The following is an 18,622-nucleotide window of genomic DNA, read 5'->3' as shown; positions in this document are numbered from 1 at the left end:
AGACACAATTGCTTCTGGCTGCACCAATTTGATCCCGAGAGAATGTTGGGCTTCTAAGACATTTCCATTTGGAAGTTTGTCTTCTTGGCACAAAATGGTCTACTGGGCAAAGAACTGCCCTTGCCTTGAAGGCTGACAGTACAAATGCAATGCTGTCCTTTCTGGACAAGCGGGACACAAGGAAAGCGACCACTGTACTCTGCCAAGACAGCGTAAGATGGTCTTTCAGAATTCCTGCTTCTGAAAATGGTCTGTCAGATACTCTAGGCCTGTAGCCAATTTGAATGCACCAACAATGCTGAAAAACATTAGGTGACTGTCCAGGCTGCCAGCTGTCTTGGTTTACTCTTACAAGATTCCCAAAAGTTGCTTGCATCCATCTACCGTTTCTCAGGTACTATTATGTTCCTTCTCAGGTCTTTGATGTGGTTAAAGACTAGATAGTTATAATTTCCTCAGTTATGATAAAAGATAAGTTAGATATAAAACCTTAAACTCACAAATATAAGATAGATAGGACATCTTTAATATTATAACTGTAATTCTTGCTCGATAATTGTTTTGTTATATATAATTTTACCATGTTAAAGTTAAAACTTTCCTTTTTTAAAAAAAGAAGAAAAGGGGAAGTGCTGTGGATATCACTCTATATAAATAAAACACTGATGGCCAGTGACCAGACAGGAAGTATAGGCGGGAAAAGGAGAGAGGAGAATTGGGGAAACAGGAAGAAGGAGGGAGAGACAGGAGCCACCGCCAGGACAAGCAACATGTAAAGATGCCGGTAAGCCACAGGCCACATGGCAAGGTATAGATTTATAGATATGGGTTAATTTAAGATATAAGAACAGTTAGCAAGAGGCTTGCCACGGCCATACAGTTTATAAGTAATGTAAGCATCTGAGTGATTATTTTATACATGGCTTGTGGGACTGCGAGGCTTGGTGGAACCTGGAGAGAAGCCCTCCAGCAACACTATGGTGATACTTTATTTGTACTGAAATGTGATTTTATTTGCATGTTAATAAATAAAGTTGCCTGGGGGTCAGAGCTAATAGCAAACCTTAGCAGAAGCTGGGCGTTGGTGGTGCACGCCTTTAATCCCAGCTCTTGGGAGGCAGAGCTAGGCAGATCTCTGTGTGTTCAAGGATACAGCCAGCATGGAAACACACACCTTTAATCTCAATACCAACCATAAAAGACCTGGAGATCTGTAAAACAGGCAGTGACAAGGAGGTCATGTGGTTGGGTTTACAACCAATGAGAAGGCAGAATAGAAAGTCTATAAAAAAAAAAAAAAGACAAACAGACAGGAAGTAGCTCTCTTGGCTGAAGAGGATCGCTACAGCAGTGAAGGGTAAGGTTTTTAGCTCTTAGCTCTGACCTCTTGGGCTTTCATCTCTGCATTGGTTCTGTGTTTCTTATTTAACAAGACAGTTACATCTACACCATCCCTTCGTGTACACTCTCTGCCCTTGCAATCTTTCCCCCAAAATAAAATAAAATTTAAGAGAAAAAAAGTAAAAATCTCATTGTGGAAGGTGTAGTGTGACACTGTGAGTCACGCTGTAAACCTCGTTATCCATATATCTTTACTTGCAAGTGTTCATTGCAAAGAGTCATTGGTCTGAATCAAGGCCTTTGTTTTTTGCTATACTGTTGATACTGGGCCCTCACCGGTACTCCTCTTGGATATCCTGTTGTTACCCTGTGCTATGAAAATTCTGCAGGTTTGGATTTGTATGACTGGCCCCTTCATGTGTTCCAGCAGATCAAAGATTGGGTGGATGTTGGGGTGGGCCAAGTCATAACCCTGGTTCTGGGCCTGGGTAGTTGCAGGGTTGTTTGGCCTGCCATCTCTCCCTTGTCCTCACCACCAGGGGGAGCTCTCCAGCATTGCCTGTCTAGTTGACCCCTTGGTCAATGGGCAGGGCATAGAGCCAATTCTCCTGCTTTTATACCCTCAGGAGTGGCTCTCCCACACCCACATCACCAGTGCCAGCTCTTCTGTGTTGCTCAGATGAGGTGCAAGAGCCACTCTCCTGAATGCTGCCTCTGGTGATGAGCAGGGACAGTCTCCCACTCTTATGACTTCAGGGCCAGCTCTCTACCTGCCACAGGTAACAAGGGGCAAGGGAGGGCATCTCTCCTTTATCCACACCACCATATGGCAGATGAGTGGCAGAGCCCTACCCCTCACCTGGGCAGCACAGTAGAGCTGACCCTGTTGATGGGGGTGGGGTGGGGTGGTGGAGTAAGCCTGCCTGAGAATATGAGGGTGGAAGATCTGGCCCCACTCCTCATCTGCCATATGGCAGCATCTCCCCTGCCCCCTCCCACTCCTCTGTGCCTGAGTCGGTGGGAGAGCTGCTCCTGCCCAGCTGAAGCACTTAGGAAAGCAGGCCCTGCACCTCACCTGGGCAGTGCAGTAGTAAGCTGGCTCTGGGGGTGTGAGAATGGGATAGGTGGCCACACCCCCTCATCTGCCCTGTGATGGTGAGGGCAAGGGAAAGATGCCCTTCCCCCCTTGCCCTTACCACCTGTGATGGGCAAGGGTGCTGACCCACCCCCTTACCAGCTGTGACACTTAAAAATTGGGGTCTGTACCTCACTTGGGCAGCACAGTAGAACTGACCCTGTTGGCGGGGTGAGGGTGAACTGGCCAAGAAAATGTAAGTCTGGGAGAGCTGGCCACAGCTAATTCTTAAAATAATTCTCAGGCAAGGAATGTAAACATCATTCATTCAACTCTTAGTTGAATTAGCAAGGATGGGGAGATGTTATGAGAAGATAAAATTTTCTTCCTCAAGAGCCACTCAAAACCTCAGCTGTGTCCATAACCATGATGCATTACAGGGCTATTGCCCTAACACCTGTGGAGACTGATTTAGAGTCTCACAACTCCAGAAAGTAAAATAGCTATTCAACAAGGTGAAAGTTGTGAAGATTGACAGGTGACCCCCCATCAATGAAGCTCCAAAAGCACAGCCTGTTGTCACAGCTGAGCCGGTGACACAGCAGCCCGACATCTAAGACATTTGAATACAGACACTAAGTTCTTAGCGATAGGAAAAATCGTATTTAATCATTGGAAGTCGGGTTATATCTGAACGTGCTGGCTTAGTGTAACTTGAGTATCTGCCTGCCCACTGTCAGGGGTTTGGTTGGTGATTGATTGGTGTTGCTCCAAAGGGAATGTCTCTGCTTCACTCCTTCTGACCAGGGTTGGGGAGAACACCCTGATGTTCAGGGTTCCTTCCTTTGTCTGTTGAGGGCTTCCAGCAAAGGAACTTTCCCTGCACTTCAAGACTGCCAGCAGGAGGAAGGAAATGAGGTAGAGATGTCCTGTGGAGCAAAGGGGCCTCTTGGCACCTCCCTGGCAGCCTCTGGCTTATCACCAGCCAGAACCTAGGCACTCATTAGGCTCTTGATGAAAAGTATCACAAAGAAAATGCCAGCAAATCGTGCCACCATGCTGGCAGGAAATTAAAACCGCTCAGAGCAAGTGGAGCCAAGAGAGCTTTTACAATGAGAGGGACATGAAGGGTGCGATCAGCTGCTCTCACGGGCAGTTAGGATTCGTGATGCTGCATCCTGCTCCATTGGGGGAGCATCTAGGTCCTCTGTCCATCAGCAGAGTTAGTTCACAGAGGTGCCAGAGGGATGGGGAAGGGATGTATGAACTAGGTTCTGTTGTGCCTGGTTAAGTGCTGGGGTGTGTGTGTGGAGTGTCTCCTAGGAGAAACAGAATAATGAAGATATTTTGATTTGGTTCTGTTATTGTATTTTCTGGATCCAAATCCATAATGATAAAGTTATTAAAAGGAAGGTTTCCAAATTTATACAGGGTCACAGGATTAAGGACAAAGCTCAGAACCTATGAACATAGTGAGGGACAGTTGACAGGATGATTTAATTTCAAATTTATTGTCTTAGTTACTGTTCGATTGCTGTGAAGAGACACCATGATCAAGGCAACTTTCAAAGGAAAGCATTTAATTGGGGGCTCGTTTATAGTTTCAGAGGGTTAGTCCATTATCATCACGGCAGGGAGTGTGGCAGTGGGCAGGCAATAGCTGATAGCTCACATCTGATTGGGAAGTTCCAGGCAGAGAGAGGGGGGAGTGAGGGAGAGGGGGGGGGAGGGAGAGAGGGAAGGGAGGGAGGGAGGGAGGGAGGGAGGGAGGGAGGGAGGGAGGGAGGGAGGGAGGGAGGGAGCTGGCAGAGGCCCTTGAAACCTCAAAGCCCACCCTTGGTGGCATATCTTCCCCAGCAAGGCCACATACAATAATTCTGCCCAAACATTTTCACTAACCAGGGACCAAGCATTCAAACCTAAGCCTGTGGAGGCCATTCTCATTCAAACTAGCACAGTATTTTGCTGTCATGGTCCTTCTTACATCCTGAGGCTAAAGGGATGATAGACAGAAAGAGACACGTGCTGGACACTGAAGCTCAGAAGCTGCATCACATTCATGTGGAGGACACGTGAGGACACGTGCCTGGACTGCAAGCAGGCTGTCATACAGAGCGAAGGAGAATGACACTTGCTATTAGACAACTTTGATAGAAAAAGTCTGCCCTGTGTTATCCCACTGAGCCCCGACACAGGATGGTTTAAGTGTGCAGAAGTGGGTTCACAGGAGTATGAGGAGGACTCAGCTATACTGCTGGCTCTGAGGATCTGGAAGCAGGCTTAAAGCGAGAGTTATGGGTACACTCTGAAAGCCAGAAAGGAAAGGTGGGGAAACTGATTACCTTATCAATGAACACCATGAGCACCAAGGATACACCCGTCTCCTTTTCCCAGACCTGGCAGGACTGATGCACAAACTGTTCTTTACCCAGGTACTCATCATTCAAACTCAGGGTTCATGGTGGCGAAGCCAAGCCATCCCCTGTGCCCACACCATGTGACCTAATCCTTATGTCAGTCTTTTCTTATTTTCTTATTTCTAAGCTAAACATTAAGATCTTTTTCTTTAACATGTGGATAAATTAAAATGGACCTTTATTTCATGCCATGAACAAAATGCAACTCAACATGAGCTCAGGACACAAAGCTGTAAAACTATATCAGAAGAGAACAAGAGGAAAGGTTTTCCTTGCCTTGGTCTGTGAAGTGCCTTTTTGGATAGGTCACTGAATGCACAGATAACAAAGGAAATGCGGACAAATGGGACTGCAACAAGTGAAAATGCCTTTTTTCCCTGCCAAATCACAGTTACATTTTATTCTATACTGATACATAATATATAGCCATCCAATTAAAAATAAAACTCGTATCAAAGTTAATTTTGGCAGGCCGAGATGAAGTAAATTACAGAATTGTACTGAAAGTACAATTACAGAACTTCAAAAATAAATCTTATACATTTTATTTCTCTCTTTTTTTCTGGTGTTTTGAGATACAGTTTCACTGAGTTAGTCCTGACAGTCCTGGAACTCACTCTGTAGACCAGGCTGCCAGGCTGGCCTTAAATTCACAGAGATCTGCCTGTCTCTACCTCTCTAAGTGCTGGGATTAAAGGTGTGAGCCACCACTGCGTGGCTATATTTTCAAGTATTGCCAGGAAATTTTTATTTCCTGTCTTTATGTTTTATGGCCAACCAATGAGTTTCTTCTTTCTTTCTTTTTTTTTTTGGGGGGGGGGGGTTGAAAAACATTTTCTTTTTTTAACACAACAAAATATAATATATAATATATTAATAATATAATATATAATATAAATAAGATGATATAATATATTAAGATGAAGAAAATATAATAAGATGAAGAAAATCTATTATATTGAAGTTGGGCGTGGCAAACCAACAGAAGGAACAGAATCCGAAGAGCAGGTCTGAGAGTCAGGGACCCACTTGTTCTCACAGTCAGGACTCCACAAAACACTAACCTGGGAGCTATAATATACATGCAGAGGCCTGGTGCCGACCTCGGCAGGCCCTGTGCCTGCTGCTTCTGTCTCTCAGCTCCTGTGTGCCTTACTTAGTTGATTCAGAGGGCCTTGTCCTCCTGGCGTCCTCTATCCCCTCTGGCTCTTACAATCTTTCCACGCTCTCTTACCCTGCATTCCGTGAGCTGAGAGGGGAGGAATTTGATGGGGACCCCCAATTTAGTCTCTCTCTGTGCACAATGTCTGGCTGTGGGTCTCTGAATCTGCTCTCATCTGCTGCCAGAGGAAGCCTCTTCGATGATGAGTAGACAAGGCACCTATCTGTGAGTATAGCAGACTATCATTAGCAATCTTGTCATTGATTTTATTTTACCAGTAGTGTTTGGTTTTACCCTAGGTCTCTGTGATGTTTAGTCTCTGGTTTTTGGTTAACCAATCAGTGATGGGTTTGGGTATAAGTTCCTGCTCATGGAGTGGGTGTTAGGTCAAATCAGTCATTGTTTTGCTACTCACACAAGTTCTGTGTCAGCATTGCCCTAGTGTATTTTATAGGCAGGACAGTTTGTAAGTCAAAGGCTTTGTAGATGGGTTGGTATCCATGTTTCTCTTTCAGCAGACTGCAGAGTACCTTCCCACATCAAAGAAACTAGACTTTAGGGATGAGGGCTCAATGTAGGCACCAGCTTAACATCTCCATGTTCAATAAGTCCTATGAGTGTTGTCCTCAGTAATGGGGTTCTGCTATCAGTTCACTGAGAGCAACCTTTCATCTTAGTAACTGCCTGCATTGTTTGGGAGTTTCTATGGGACCCTCTTAGCCAACAACTTAACTGAATGTAACCTAGTCCTGCCACTGATAGCTTCACCTGGCTACAAGAATGGCCAGTTGAGACTCTGTACCCCCATTACTGGGAGTCCTCATTTGGATCACCTTCATAGATTCCAGAAAGTGTCCATTGCCCTAGGTTTCCACACCAGCTCCCAAAATGGCCCCAATTCTAATGCATTTTCTTCTTTCACCAAATCTCCTCCTACATGATTCGCCTTTCCTGTCTCCCCCTGCCAGAAGTCTGCCCATAAAACCTATTGTGTTTCTCCCTTCCAAGGGGATCCCTGCATACTCCCTTGACCCCTCCTCTTCACCTAACCTCTCTAGGTTTACAATATGTAGCTTGGTTATCATTTATTTAATGGCTAATACTTACTTATAAGTGAACACATATCATATTTATCTTTCTGGATCTGGGTTACCTCACTCAAGATACTTGTTTCTAGTTCCAACCATTTGCCTGCAACTTTCATGATGTCTTTATTTTTTTCAGCTGAGTAGTACTCCAGTGTGCAAATGTACCACTTTTTCTTTTCTATTCTTCAGTTGAGGGACATCTAGGTTGTTTCTAGTTTCTGGCTATTATGAATAAAGCCACAATGAACATGGTTGGGCAAATGTCCTTGTGGTAGGCTTGAACGACCTTTGGGTCTATGACCAATAGTGGTATTGCTGGGTCTTGAGGTAGATTGATTTCTATCTTTCAGAGGAACCACCTCACTGATTTCCATAGTAGCTGTTCAAGTTCGCACTTCCACCAACAAAGAATGAGTGTTTCATTTATTCACACGCTCAGTGGCATTGCCTGCCATTTATGTTATTGATCTTAATTAACCATTCTGACAGGTGAAAGGTGGAATCTCAAAGTAGTTTTTATTTGACCCTGATGGCTAAGGATGTTGAAATTTTTTTGGGGGGGGCAGGATTTCAATTTATTTTTTATTAATAAATTTTTATTCATTTTACATACCAACCACAGATCCCCCTCTCTTCCCACCTGTTGCCTCTCAGCCTTCCTCCCCAACCTATCCCCCAATTCCCTCCTCTGACAAGATAAGGACTCCCATGAGGAGTCAGCAGAGACTGGTACATTCAGCTGAGGCATGTCCAAGCTCCTCCCCATGAACCAAGGCTGTTAAGATGTCCCACCATAGCTAGTGGTCTCCAAAAAGCCAGCTCATGCACCAGGGATGGCTCCTGATCCTACTGGGGGGAGGGTGCTAAGCAGATCAAGCTACACAATTGTCTTACTTATGTAGAGGGTCTAGTCCAGTCCTGTGCAACCAGAGGTGTTGATCTAAATTTCATGAGTTCCCACTAGTTTGGTTTGGTTGTCTCTGTAGGTTTCCCCATCATGATCTTGATGCCCCTTGCTTATAGAATCCCTCTTCTCTCTCTTTGACTGGACCCTTCTTTAAGTGTTTCTCAGCCATTTGAGTTTCCTCTATTGAGAATTATCTGTTTAGAACTGTACCCAATTTTTAATTGATTTTTTTATGTCTAGTTTATTGAGTTCTTTATATATTTTGGATATTAGTCCTGTATCATATGTAGAATTGATAAAAAAAAAAGTCTTTCCCATTCTATATGATGCCACTTTGTGCAAGAGATGGTGTCATTTGCCTTACAGAGTTTTTCTGTTTCATGTGATGCCATTTATTATTGTTGATCTTAGTGCCTGTGCTATTGGTGTTCTGTTCAGGAAGTTGTCTCCTGTACCAATGAATTCAAGACTATTCCTCACTATCTTTTTTATTACATTCAGTATATCTGGCTTTATGTTAAGGCCTTTGAGCCTCTTGGACTTGAGTTTTGTGCAGAGGGATAAGTATGTTTGTATTCTTCTACATGAAGGCACTCAGTTTGAACAGCACCGTTTGTTGAAGATGCTGTATTTTTTTCCAATGTTTATTTCTGGCTTCTTCAAACATTAGGTGTCCATGTGTATGTAGATTTATGTTTAGGTCCTCAATTTTATTCCATTGGACAGGGTATCTGTTTTTATGCCAATGCTGTGCAAGTTTTATTGCTATAACAATGTAGTACAAGTTGAAATTAGGAATGATGAAATCTCTAACAGTTTTTGTATTCTTCAAAATTGTTTAGCTATTCTTGGTGTTTTGTTTTTCCATATGAAATTGATAACTGTCCTATTAAGTCCATGAAAAACTGTACTGGAATTTTTATGGGGATTTCATTAGATCTGCAGATTGCCTTTGGTAGGATGGCCATTTTTACTATATTAATCCTATCAATACACTAACAAGGGAGATCTTTTTATCATATGCTAACTTCTTCAATTTCTTTCTTCAAATACTTAAAGATTTTTTTGTAATCATAGAAGTCTTTTGCTTGCTTGGTTAGAACTACCCCCCAGATGCCTTATATTATTTGAGGCTATTGTGAAAGGTGTTGTTTCCCTAATTTCTTTCTCAGTGTTTGCCATTTGTGTATAGGAGGGCTATTGTTTTTTGTGAGCTTTTTGTTTTGTTTTGTTTTGTTTTGTTTTTAGTTAATCTTGTATACAGACACATTTCTGAAAGTGTTTATCACCTGTAAGAGTTCTCTGGTGAAATTTTTAGGATAATTTATATGTACTATCATATCATCTGAAAATAATGATACTTGACTTCTCGCTTCCCAACTTGTATACCCTTGATACAGTTATCTTATTGTGCTAGCTAAAACTTCAAGTACTATATTAAATAGATATGGAGAGAGTGGACAGCCTTATCTTGTTCCTGATTTTAGTAGACTTGCTTTGAGTTTCTCTCCATTAAATTTGATGTTGGCTTTCAGCTTGCTGCAAATAGCCTTTATTGTGTTTACATATGTCCTTTGTATCCCTAATCTCAATCTCTCCAGAAATTTTATCATGAATAGGTATTAGATTTTAATCAAAGACCTTTTCTGCATCTAATAAGATGACCATGTATCTTTTTTTTCAGTTTGTTTATACAGTAGATTACATTTACTGATTTTTATACATTGAACCATACTTGCATCTCTGGGATAATGCTTACTTAATCGTGGTGAATGATCCTTTTGATGTGTTCTTGGATTTGGTTTGTTAGTAATTTTGCATAAAAATACAATTCATAAGGGAAACTGATCTGTAATTATCTTTCTTTATGTAATATTTATATGGCTTGGGTATTATTGTAACAGTGTCCTCATAAAATGTGTTGGGCAATGTTCCTTCTGTTCATGTTTTGTGGGATAATTTGAGGAGTATTGATGTTATCTCTTCTTTGAAAGTCTGGTAAAATTCTGTACTAAAACCATCTGGCCCTGGGCTTTTTTTTGTGGGAGAATTTTAATGACTGCTTCTATTTTACTGGGGGGCTACAGGTATATTTATATTGTTTGTCTGGTCTTGATTTAACTCTGTTAGGGGGTACCTATCAAGAAAGTATCCATTTCTTTTAGGTTTTTCAATTTGGTGGTATACAGGTTTTTAAAATATGTCCTTATGATTCTCCAGGTTTCCTCAGTGCCCATTGTTATGCCCCCTTTCATTTCTGACTTTGTTCATTTGGATTCTCTCTCTCTCTCTCTCTCTCTCTCTCTCTCTCTCTCTCTCTCTCTCTGCCTTTTAGTTAATTTTTAAAGGGTTTGTTTATCCTCTTGATTTTCTCAAAGACCAACTCTTTGTTTCAATGATTCTTGGTATTGTTCTCTTAGTTTTGATTTTGTTGGATACAGCCCATAGTTTGATTATTTCTTGCTGTGTACTCCTCTTAGGTGTGATTACTTTTTATTGTAATAGAGCTTTCACGCGTGTTACTAAGTTGCTAATATAGTGCTATGAACTTTCTTATTAACACTGCTTTCATTGTGTCCCATAAGTTTTGGCATGTAGTATATTCATTTTCATTGAGTTCTAGAAAGTCTTTAAATTTCTTTCTTATTTCTGTCTTGACCCATTTTTCATTTAGCATGGAGTTGTTCAGTTTCCATGAGTTTGTAAGCTCTCTGCTGTTTTTGTTGTTGATGATATCAAGTTTTAATCCATGGTGGTCTAATGGCATAGAGGGAGCTATTTCAGTTTTCTTGTATCTGTTGAGACTGGCTTTGTGACCCAGTATGTGTTCAATTTTGGAGAAAGTTCCATGAAGTGCAGAGTCAAAGGTAGATGTTTTTGTATTTGGGTGAAATGATCTTTAAATGTCTGTTAGGTCACTTTGGCTTATAATGTCTGTTAGCTTCAGTATTTCTGTTTAGCTTTTTCTGGATGATCTGTCCACTGATGAGAGTGAGTTTGGAGTCTTCCATTATCAGTGTGTGGGGTCAATATGTGATTTAAGCTGCACTAGTGCTTATTTTCCAAACTTGGGTGCCCTTGTGTTTGGGGCAGAGATGTTAAGAATTTAAATGTCCTCTCAGTGGGTTTTTCCCTTGGTGAGTATGCAGTGCCCTCCCCCATCTCTTTTGATTGGTTTTGGATTGAAGTCTACTTTGTTAGATAGTAAAATGGCTACACCAGCTTGCATATTAGGTCCATTTTCTTGAGTATCTTTTCCACTCCTTCACTTTGAGATGATGACTATTCTTGATTTAGAGGTGTGTCTCTTGGATGCAGCAGAAAGATGTGCCCTGTTTTCATATACATTTTGTTAGTCTGTCTCTTTAAATTGGGAAAATAAAACCATATATATTGAGAGGTATCAATGACCCATGATTATTGAATTCTGTTATTTTGGTGATAATGGTGGTGGTGGTGGTGGTGGTGGTGGTGGTGATGGTGTGTGTGTGTGTGTATGTGTGGGTTTCCCTTCTTTTGATTTTGCTGGTGTATGATTATTTATAATGATTTTATGTGTGTATCTAACCTTCACTTGGAGTTTTCTTTCTAGTACCTTTTGTAGGGCTGGATTTACAGACAGATATTGTTTTAATCTGAATTTATCATGAAATATCTTATTCTCTCCATCTATCATGATTGAAAGTTTTGCTGGGTATGGTAGTCTGGGCTGGCATCTTTGGTCTCTTAGAGTCTGGAGCAAATCTGTCCAGGCCCTTCTGGATTTAGCATCTTTCTTGAGAAGTCCGATGTTAATTCTGATAGGTCTGCCTTTATGTGGTACTTGGTCTTTTCCCTTGTAGCTTTTAATATTCTTTCTTTTTGTTCTGTATGTTTAGTATTTAAATTATTATGTGGCAAGGGGTCTTTCTTTCCTGGTCCAGTATATCTGGTATTCTGTGGTTCTTATATCTTTATAGGCATCTCCTTTTGGCTAGGAAAATTTTTTGTCTATGATTTTGTTGAAAACATGTTCTGATCCTTTGAGCTGAGTTTCTTCTCTTTCCTCTTAATAATAATTCTGATTTTTCTTAGATTTAGTCTTTTCATAGTGTCCCAGATTTCCTGGACGTTTTATGTCGGGAACCTTTTAGATTTCACTTTTTCTTTAACTGATGTATCCACTTTTTCTATCGTTATCTTCTAAGCCAGAGATTCTCTCTTCCATCTCTTGTAATCTGCTGGTGAAGCTTACCTCTGCAGTTCCAGTTTGAGTTCCTAATTTTTCATTTCCCCACTTCTCTCAGTTTGGGTTTTCTTTATTGATCATATTTCTAATTTCAAGTTTTGAACAATTTTATATATTTCCTTACACTGGTTTGTTTTCCTGGATTTCTTATTTATTAGTTTCCTCTTTAAGGACTTCTATCATATCTTAAATGTTGGTTTAAGGTATTTATCTTGTGCTTCAGCTATGTTGGAATACTCAGGGCCTGTTGTAGCAAAATTAGCTAGATTCTAGTAGAGACATACTGTTCTTGCTGTTGTTGATTGTGTTTTTATGCTGGCATATCCATATCTGGGTTTGGAATGATTAAAGATCTAGGTGCTAGTTTCTGGATTTGTCTTCATTAGGTGAGTTCTTGTTCCTTGGTTTCTGTTTCTCCTCTGCATTCTGGAGAGTGTGATAGCTGTGTGTTGCCTGTTTTCCTGACCTGTTCAACTGGTGTGTTCACAGGTAGTGCTTGATGGTGTTGGAGCCTGCGATACTGGGGTGAGTTGGGAGAAGGAAGGTTGGAGAAGAAGATATTTGTGATCCCTTGGGGATAAGGTCAGAGAGGAGAGGGAGACCACAGGAGGTTTTTATCCGCAGAGCTGAAGATGAGACTGGGGGTATTGGATCTCAGGAGTAGCAGGGGTGGGGTGAGTCTACCTTCAGCCTGCTTGTTGCCCTGGGAGGAACAGCCCTTAGGCTAGCAAGGGGGGCCTGCTGAGTTGGGTCTGGGATACAGTGATGAGTGGAGAAATGGAGGTGGGGTGGGGATGATGTGTGAGATCCACAGGAGATGCAGGCAGGAGGGAAGGAAGGCTGCAGCTGGTGTTCTGTTGCAGCGCTAATGATGAGACTGTGGTATTGGGGCTGGAGCAACAGAGACAGAAGGTCTGTGGGCAGCCTACCTGGTCTTCTGGCAGGTGTGGCTTGTGGTGTAGCATGGTGTTCCTGCTGGAGCTGGGGGGTGGGATACAGTTGATGAGTGAGCACGGGGAGTTCAGGAGGGGAGCCTGCAGGACTGGGACTAGACTGCAGGTTGGGTCTGAGGCAACAGAGAGACAGAAGAGGGTCTGTGGATGGCCTACTTGATTTTCTGACAGGCTGTTTGCTGTGGGATGGTCTTTCTGTATACTGTGAATATGTGTTGCTACCATTGGTTAATAAAGAAGCCTATGGCAAGACAGATTGGAGCCAGGCAGGAAATCCAAACAAAGATACATAGAGAAGAAAGGTAGAATCAGGGAAGATGCTGTGGGCTGCAGAGGGAGGAAGATGTAATGGAACACAGGTAAAGCCACAAGACACGTGGTGATGCATAGATTGATAGAAATAGGTTAATTTAAGATAAAAGAGCTAGTTAGCAATAAGCTTGAGCCATAGACCAAACATTTTGTAATTAAAAGAAGCCTCTGTGTGTTTAATTGGGACTGAGTGGCTGTGGAACACAAGAAAACTTCCTGTTACAGCTGGTCTTTTTTGTTTTTAAATGAAGTAAGGCATGTCCTTCCACAGGCGCAGAACCATAGGAACTAGTAGTTCTAAAAATGACCTACACTGACCTGTCTTTGTAAGCTCTGCATTAGGTGGCCCGCTAAGTGCAGGCCTCACGTCGGCACCACTAAGTAGCTCACAAGGAAGCCACCAGGCGTGTCCTACCACATAGCTTTCCACTCCCAGTCTCTGGGGAGTCTGTGCTCACTTCATGTTGTGTGTGACACATTCGGATAGCCTGGGGCCCTGTTCACCCACTGTTCTTGTCTCTGCTCAGCTGCCTAGATGCACCCCTCACCCACTCCTGCTCTGCTTCACACGTGCCTTCTTTAGTTGTGAACAGGTCATGTCATGCTCGCTCCCACTCAGAACTTTGATGTTGTATGCTGTCCCTCCTATGGGACTCTCACTAGAAATGTGCCTCTTGGCTAACATCATTCAGGCTCCGAGGTTTCTCTGATTCTTGTCACACAAATCCAAGCAAACAAGTAATAATAACTTGGGCTGGTCCTCACCATTGCAGCACAGCCTGTATCTGTGGTTTGGGACAAACAGAAAACTCGTTATTTACAAACAGAGAACAAAAGATAATTTTAAACAGCAGACCCTAGTTGTTAACATCTAGATAGCTAATATATAGATTTGCTTACAAATGTCATTATTTCTATGCAGTATTGTTTGTGTCTTTAAGGAATCTGGATCTAGAATGTTACCTTTAGGAACAGTGTTAGTAAATGTGTTGACTTCTCCATCCTGTGTTCTTGCACATCCTCTACTATTCCTTGGGTTCTTTCAATGGGAAAACTTGGTAAGTAAGATCTACTGTGAGCACTCTACATGTAAACTGGTGTGTGCAGCCAATGCTAACTTTCAGGTATCTGTGATAGGAAAACATTTATGCTTTTCAGTTTCTAAAGTTGGCCATTTTTACAGTGGGTTCTATTGCATTTCACATGGCTCTGGGCAAGATGTTTAAGGTCGACTATTTTCCTCTTTTACAAATTAGCTGCAGTAGATTATTTTCATAGTGAAAGCATACAATAGTGTCAAGGTTTAGTTCTATTGAAAATCAATGGTTTTCTCTGAAAAGCATTTAACATTTTTCATCTTTTGCAAGGATAAGTGTTGGCGAAATTTAATAAGTCCAGAATTCTAGAGGTAGTGGCTTATAACTGAAATGCGTCTCTCAACCTGTGACATTCCAGGACTGGTAACAAGGATGAGGGAGAAGCTTTCCAACCCCTTACACCTTAGAGCCCTTGGCATGCAGCTGGCATCTGGAAGAGTAACTGCTTCCTATATCTTAAAGCATAGATGTGGTAGTGGCATTGTCCCTCTGTTCCCAGTGAGCATGTCACAGAGCCACTGTTGGATGGAAGATGGATAGAGAGGTCCCAGAGAAAGCAGCCATTCCCCACGACAGAGTCATTGTGGAAGAGGAACAAAGGTATCTATGTGTGGCCTGCTGTCTCCACCACAGAAACCTTAGTGCTGTGTAGCTGGCATTGCCAGCCAAGTGCCATGCCCAGTCACAGTATGTGCCCTTTTCTTTCAGTTACCTTATGTGTCTTTCAGACATTTAATCATGTCCAAACCTCATACAGTTACATCATTTCATATATGGTTACTTTGAAGTTTTCATTCATCTCACAATTCCTATAATTATTTGCTTGTAGTCCTCTTACAAATAGAAGCAGAGTCATCTGTCCATTATATCACTGCTACCCACATGAACTACCAGGAGACTCTCAGCAGGTTATTTTGAATTAATGAAGTATTAAATCCACATTGTAATATATTATCTCCTCAGGAGTAACCTATGTTACAAATGTTCTCTGGTTTTTTGTTTTTGTTTTTTTTTTTTGTTTTTTTTTTATTGTTTGTTTAGTTTTTTTTTTTTTTGAGGGATGGGGGAGTGGCTGAATAAGCCAAGACAAAAGTAAAGTTCCTTCTTTTTCTTTTCATTAAGGACATGATGCCATCGTCACACTTCTGAAGCACTATAAGAGACCCCAGGATGAGCTGCCATGTAATGAATATTCCCAGCCTGGAGGAGGTACCCTCTTTGCTATTGTGTTTCATCGCTGTACAGTATTGAATCCAGGGGTAAATATGTGCTGCTGCTGCTATCCCCGAGTGTTGAGGAAGGAGGATGTAGCTAAGTGATGAGACTTGTTTCTGGAAAGTTTATATCCAGGTGAGGCTACACAAAGAATAGTCACCGCCATCACCTGTAGTTCCTTCAAGCTCAGCATTTCTTGGACTGAATGGGCATGGGGCTTGTACAAGGCTGGGGCGGCCTGGGGAAGCAGAGAACAGTCATTTTACATGTCGATAATTTACTAAGATGAGAAAAGAGATACAAATCACATTGCTGTAGTCTTCTGAAACAGAATTAGAAACGTTTTATGCAGATCTAGACAAGTGTGCACAGTGCAGTGTAGCATGAATCTTAAAAGTTCTTATTAATAAAATCAAACCTGAGGCCAGGTATTGGGGTGAACACTGGAAGATCAGAGAAGCAGAACAAGCCACAGCCACCTCACCTCGCCAGTTCCTCAGCTGATCCTGTTTTCTCAGACTGGAATCTTCTGAGTCCTCATCCAAATGGATCTTAGCTGAACTGTGCTGCTCAAAGCCTAAAAGCTTAACCAGCCAAATGTTTCTAGCTTCTGGTTTTCACGCCTTACATACCTTTCTGTTTTCTGCCATCGGTCCTGGAATAAAAGGCGTGAGTCACCATGCTTGGCTGTATCCTTGAAATCACAGAGATCCAGGTAGATCTCTGCCTCTGGAATGCTAGGATTAAAGGCGTGTGCTACCACCACCTAAACTCTATGTTTAATATTGTGGCTGTCCTGTTCTCTGACCCCAGATAAGTTTATTAGAGTACATAATATTTCGGGGAACACAATACCACCACAGTGCAGCTCCCCATCCAGAAGGAGACTCGGACCTTAAGCTAGCTCACTTTGACTTCATTGTCTGCTACAATTTTGTCATGCTGAACTTTATGGAGAAGGAAATGATGCTGCCTTCAGCTCTGCTGTGTCCTTTGATTCTAGACGGCTCCTATGTGTCTGTTCCATCCCCCCTGGGGAAGATCAAAAGCATGACGAAAGGTACTTACCAATGGGTGGTTGTTGTTTTGTTGCTGAGGGTGATTATTGCTTACATGTGACAAGCACGTGTTTTGTTTTGTTGTGTGAGTGATGACAACTTCACTAGTCTAAACAATACTGGCTGCAGTCTACTCTTCTCATAATTAGCCTTGTCTTTATGCCCTTTAGTCAACAGTTATAAAGTACTATTTATATATTTATATTTTGAACAAAATATTAATTACAAATATTAATATTTTAGAAGAATTGAAAATATATTTGCTTTAGAAAATATTCAGATTATTAAATTATTATTTTTTAAATATCTCAAATAAGGGACACTAAGGTAATTTTTTGAAAGCATGCAGAATGTTGAAATTACCATCACTAAACTAGGAAAGTATAAAACACAATTCCATGACAAATTAATATTTAACCACTTGGAATTTGTACTTTTAAAAGTCCTTTTTGGTGTGGGGTATTTCCTTAGATTGATTCCTGTGCTTATTACCTGCCATTTAATGGGTATCCCCTAAAGGCCCAATTTATCAATAATCGATAGTTGACTTCCTTATTGATGTAGGTTGAAGGGATTGACTGGGTTTCTCAGGCTGTGAAGCAAGCCATACTGGAGAGTGGCTGTGTCTCCAGCCTTGCTAACTGAAGATCAGATGAGCAAAAAGCTCAGCCTTGATCACAGAGATTGCCTGAGACAGAAGAAGGTGGTTCTGGTGATACAGGCCTGGGGAGCATGCATGCTTGGTTCTTAGCATCTCCAAGTGAGCTGGTGCAGTTGGGAGGAAGCAGTTGTGAGAAGCACCTGTTGTGGAGCAAGCCCATTGTGTATTCACATCCATGTGTGCACATCCCCCAAGTAAAAAGGCAATTACTGTTCGCAGAGAAAGCTGATGTCCTCCTCCTGAGGGCTGGATTGCCCTCCCGTTTCCATCTCCAGCTCTCTGAAATTGAGTTCCACGAGATTATCGGCTCAGGTAAGCTAAGAAACCAGAGCTCTGCTACAGCGTAACAATCTCTAACTCACTGTAGCCAACATTTACCAACTTCTCTTGAATAATCGTAGGTTCTTTCGGGAAAGTCTATAAAGGGCGGTGCAGGAATAAAATAGTGGCAATCAAACGGTAAGCGAGCAGACGAGAGAAATCTGCCTGGGGGCGGAAGGGCAGGGCAGCCTGAAAACTGCTGTTGACAAGAACAGTTCTCTGCTCTTCTCCTAGATACCGAGCCAACACCTACTGCTCTAAGTCAGATGTGGATATGTTTTGCCGAGAGGTGTCCATCCTCTGCCAGCTCAACCACCCTTGTGTGGTTCAGTTTGTGGGAGCCTGCCTGGAGGACCCCAGCCAGTTTGCCATTGTCACGCAGTACATACCAGGAGGCTCTCTCTTCTCCCTCCTTCATGAACAGAAGAGGTATTGGCTCTGTCCACATTCACCTTGAACCCAGCACAAGAATCATCTTTGCCGTAGTGCCTGGGCTTTCTGATCAGTGATCTTTGGCCTTCTGACAGCTCTGAGTGTTAACATGTGTGGCATTTTAAACACAGCTGATGATTTATGAATAATTATTATATTTCAAGAAATGAAATCAAGTAATTTCTCAACAGGAAGTCAAAGGTGACAGATTCAAGGAATTTAAGTTGCTACTGGAAGTTTATAAATAGACCGACCTTGACATACCAACAAAGTAGATGTATGGAAGCTCAGAATAAAATAACCAGCCAGGGTCACAGTACTGACAAGAGGAAGCCTTAAAAAAGAATGCTCTTGT

The 18,622-nt window shown here is 42.0% G+C and overlaps 1 protein-coding gene across 10 annotated transcripts in view; it reads left to right on the top strand.

The window, feature by feature from the left end:
• The window catches only part of Tnni3k (TNNI3 interacting kinase), a 263,899-nt gene that overhangs the window by 94,234 nt on the left and 151,043 nt on the right, over positions 1 to 18,622 (top strand). For all 10 annotated transcript variants that reach the window (XR_013052441.1, XM_042280190.2, XM_076575282.1 and 7 more), the window contains 5 exons: positions 15,703 to 15,789; positions 16,799 to 16,855; positions 17,734 to 17,826; positions 17,916 to 17,973; positions 18,070 to 18,264. Coding sequence is in view for 9 of the 10 variants with exons in the window: in XM_042280190.2 (XP_042136124.1) it covers positions 15,703 to 15,789; positions 16,799 to 16,855; positions 17,734 to 17,826; positions 17,916 to 17,973; positions 18,070 to 18,264 (490 nt within the window). In the remaining variant the exon portion in view is untranslated. The remainder of the gene's footprint in view (positions 1 to 15,702; positions 15,790 to 16,798; positions 16,856 to 17,733; positions 17,827 to 17,915; positions 17,974 to 18,069; positions 18,265 to 18,622) is intronic.

The sequence above is a fragment of the Peromyscus maniculatus genome, chromosome 6 (genome assembly GCF_049852395.1).
Source record: "Peromyscus maniculatus bairdii isolate BWxNUB_F1_BW_parent chromosome 6, HU_Pman_BW_mat_3.1, whole genome shotgun sequence".
NCBI classification, from domain to species: domain Eukaryota; kingdom Metazoa; phylum Chordata; class Mammalia; order Rodentia; family Cricetidae; genus Peromyscus; species Peromyscus maniculatus.
This window is presented reverse-complemented; position numbering and strand designations above follow the sequence as displayed.